The sequence below is a fragment of the Octopus sinensis genome, unplaced genomic scaffold (genome assembly GCF_006345805.1).
Source record: "Octopus sinensis unplaced genomic scaffold, ASM634580v1 Contig10964, whole genome shotgun sequence".
Lineage (NCBI taxonomy): Eukaryota > Metazoa > Mollusca > Cephalopoda > Octopoda > Octopodidae > Octopus > Octopus sinensis.
Window position 1 is genome coordinate 103,449 of NW_021832231.1, and position 2,083 is coordinate 105,531.

At 40.1% G+C, this 2,083-nt stretch overlaps 1 protein-coding gene across 1 annotated transcript; it reads right to left on the reverse strand.

The window, feature by feature from the left end:
- Positions 1–457: 457 nt before the first annotated feature.
- On the reverse strand, positions 458–1,630 carry LOC115228705 (innexin unc-7-like). Its single transcript, XM_029799229.1, has one exon. It carries the CDS (start codon positions 1,628–1,630, stop codon positions 458–460), a length of 1,173 nt encoding a protein of 390 aa, XP_029655089.1.
- Positions 1,631–2,083: the final 453 nt, after the last annotated feature.

The window sequence follows — 2,083 nt, forward strand, 5'->3', positions numbered from 1 at the left end:
ATTTTGTGCATTATTTCGTTTCTCGCGGGTGCTTATCTGTTCTAACACTTACTAAATTATACTTTGCTTACCTTGATGAGTACTGTTGGCTTCTACATGAGTCGATAGTTGGACTAGTAATGGTACTAGGTGTTGTCTAAATCGACTTTTTGAAAGAATTTCTTGGTGTTTGTCTCTGTTTATTTTCACAATTCTGGCATTGTTTTGCGCGACTTTGCTCTGTATTTGTGATTCTTACCCCAAAATATAATTAATATAAAATTTCGAGAAAGGCACTATTCCCCCTATTTAGAGCAGTGACGCAATTCTACAAATCAATCGAATTGATTCTGTTAATTCTATTGGACATAGTTCAATGGGGACCAATTCAAAGAAACATTCGTGGTTTGTTTGAAATAAGGAAAAGTTTATTTTATTGAAAATATCAAGTCATTTACAGCTATATTTGTCTAAGACATCATATTTCCCCATCAGTATATTCACTCATAAATGGCTTGTACTGTCGATAATTCTCCCACATGGCCCCTACAATTTGACTCGTGATTATGTCGCTGGAATTCTTGGATATCAAGTGAAGGATCAGGACCCCGTCAGTCATAATGAAATTGGAAACAAATTCTCTGCATCTCCGTCTTTCCGTAGCAGAACTGTACTTTCCGGCAAGTCTCAAATGTTTTTTGATAAAGCGGTATCGACTGAGAGGGAGCATAAGCGCAAAGAACCACAACACAAAGTTGATGCAAGTGAGAATTGCCGTGATGACCAACCAGAACCAAATGAATATAAATATCTTTTCGTTGAACAAGTTAATAGGGAGGACACACTGTACTCGATAATTATGGACAGCCCCCAGTTTCCTGACATCAAAGTCACACATTGTAATGGTCGGGAAGCCAGGAGTAAGGTTTATCTGATCGACACCAGAGATCAGTCCTCGAATCATTTTAAAGCCATACATTCCATACTCCGAGCCCAGAAAACTGTCGAGAAGTACAAGCTGAACAACAGTATTGGCGACGTACAGAAGCTTAGTGATTAAGTAAAGAATCGAGACATATCGACCACTCGTGAAGCAACCGAGACGACCAAAGATAGTTTTGGCAATCTGTTGGTGGTCGAGGTAATTGTCGATATATCTGGTCACGTGCTTGGCTATTTTGTCCTTCTCGTCAATTCGAAGAGTCGATTGGAACATTTCGGCGGCGTCGATGATATTCTGGATTGTGATTCCGGATTTCCTGTTGAAGCTTCGCCAAATCATGCCGGGAATGTAAAACAGAATGGCCTGAGCCAGGAGGATGAGGGGAACCCACTGGTAATAACTGATCTCCAAATTATTGGTTTCTTCAGTGCCGGGGAGAGGCAGGTCTCGTCGAATGGGATAGTAATATGTGTTTTTGACCCAGCACACTTTGTTCATGTACTCGACGTGGGACTCTTCTCTGCAGCTGTCGTAGCACCAACATGATATGGGTTCGCCCACGTACTGCTTTGTGGAAACAATGATGGAGAAGATTATCAAAATGATGACAGTGTAGCGGTGGTTCAGACGGTCAATTCCGTCGTCGTCCGTGCTGAGTGTTTGGGAGGCGGCCACAGTAGCAAATGTTCTGATCAATTCCCCGGGCATTACAGAACTGCTCACACGGGCACGAAGTCAATTATAAGCACAAATTATGACCGAATATAATCAAATTAGCAGTCAGTCAATAACCAACTGATTGTCCCAATAGGAAGGTGTCAACAAATGGGAGACATCATAAATGGTCGAACATGGTCTTACTTAAATGGTCGAAGAGTTCACCGAATTTTCATCAAATCAATTCATTATCGGCATTGCCTAATTAGCAGATTTGTACTCCAAAGTGAATAGATTAATTGACCTCTTTGATATCGAATTATTCTTAAAAGACAAATGTTTGTGAATTATTCTTAAAAAACGAGATTATTACACTACAAACTGCTGGACTCCCTATCAAACTGGAACCCTCTTAAAAGTATATTTATGAAACCAGAACAATCATTGTCTATCTAAACAATACACACACTAATGGACTATCATTAAACAGAATCCCCGTTGAAA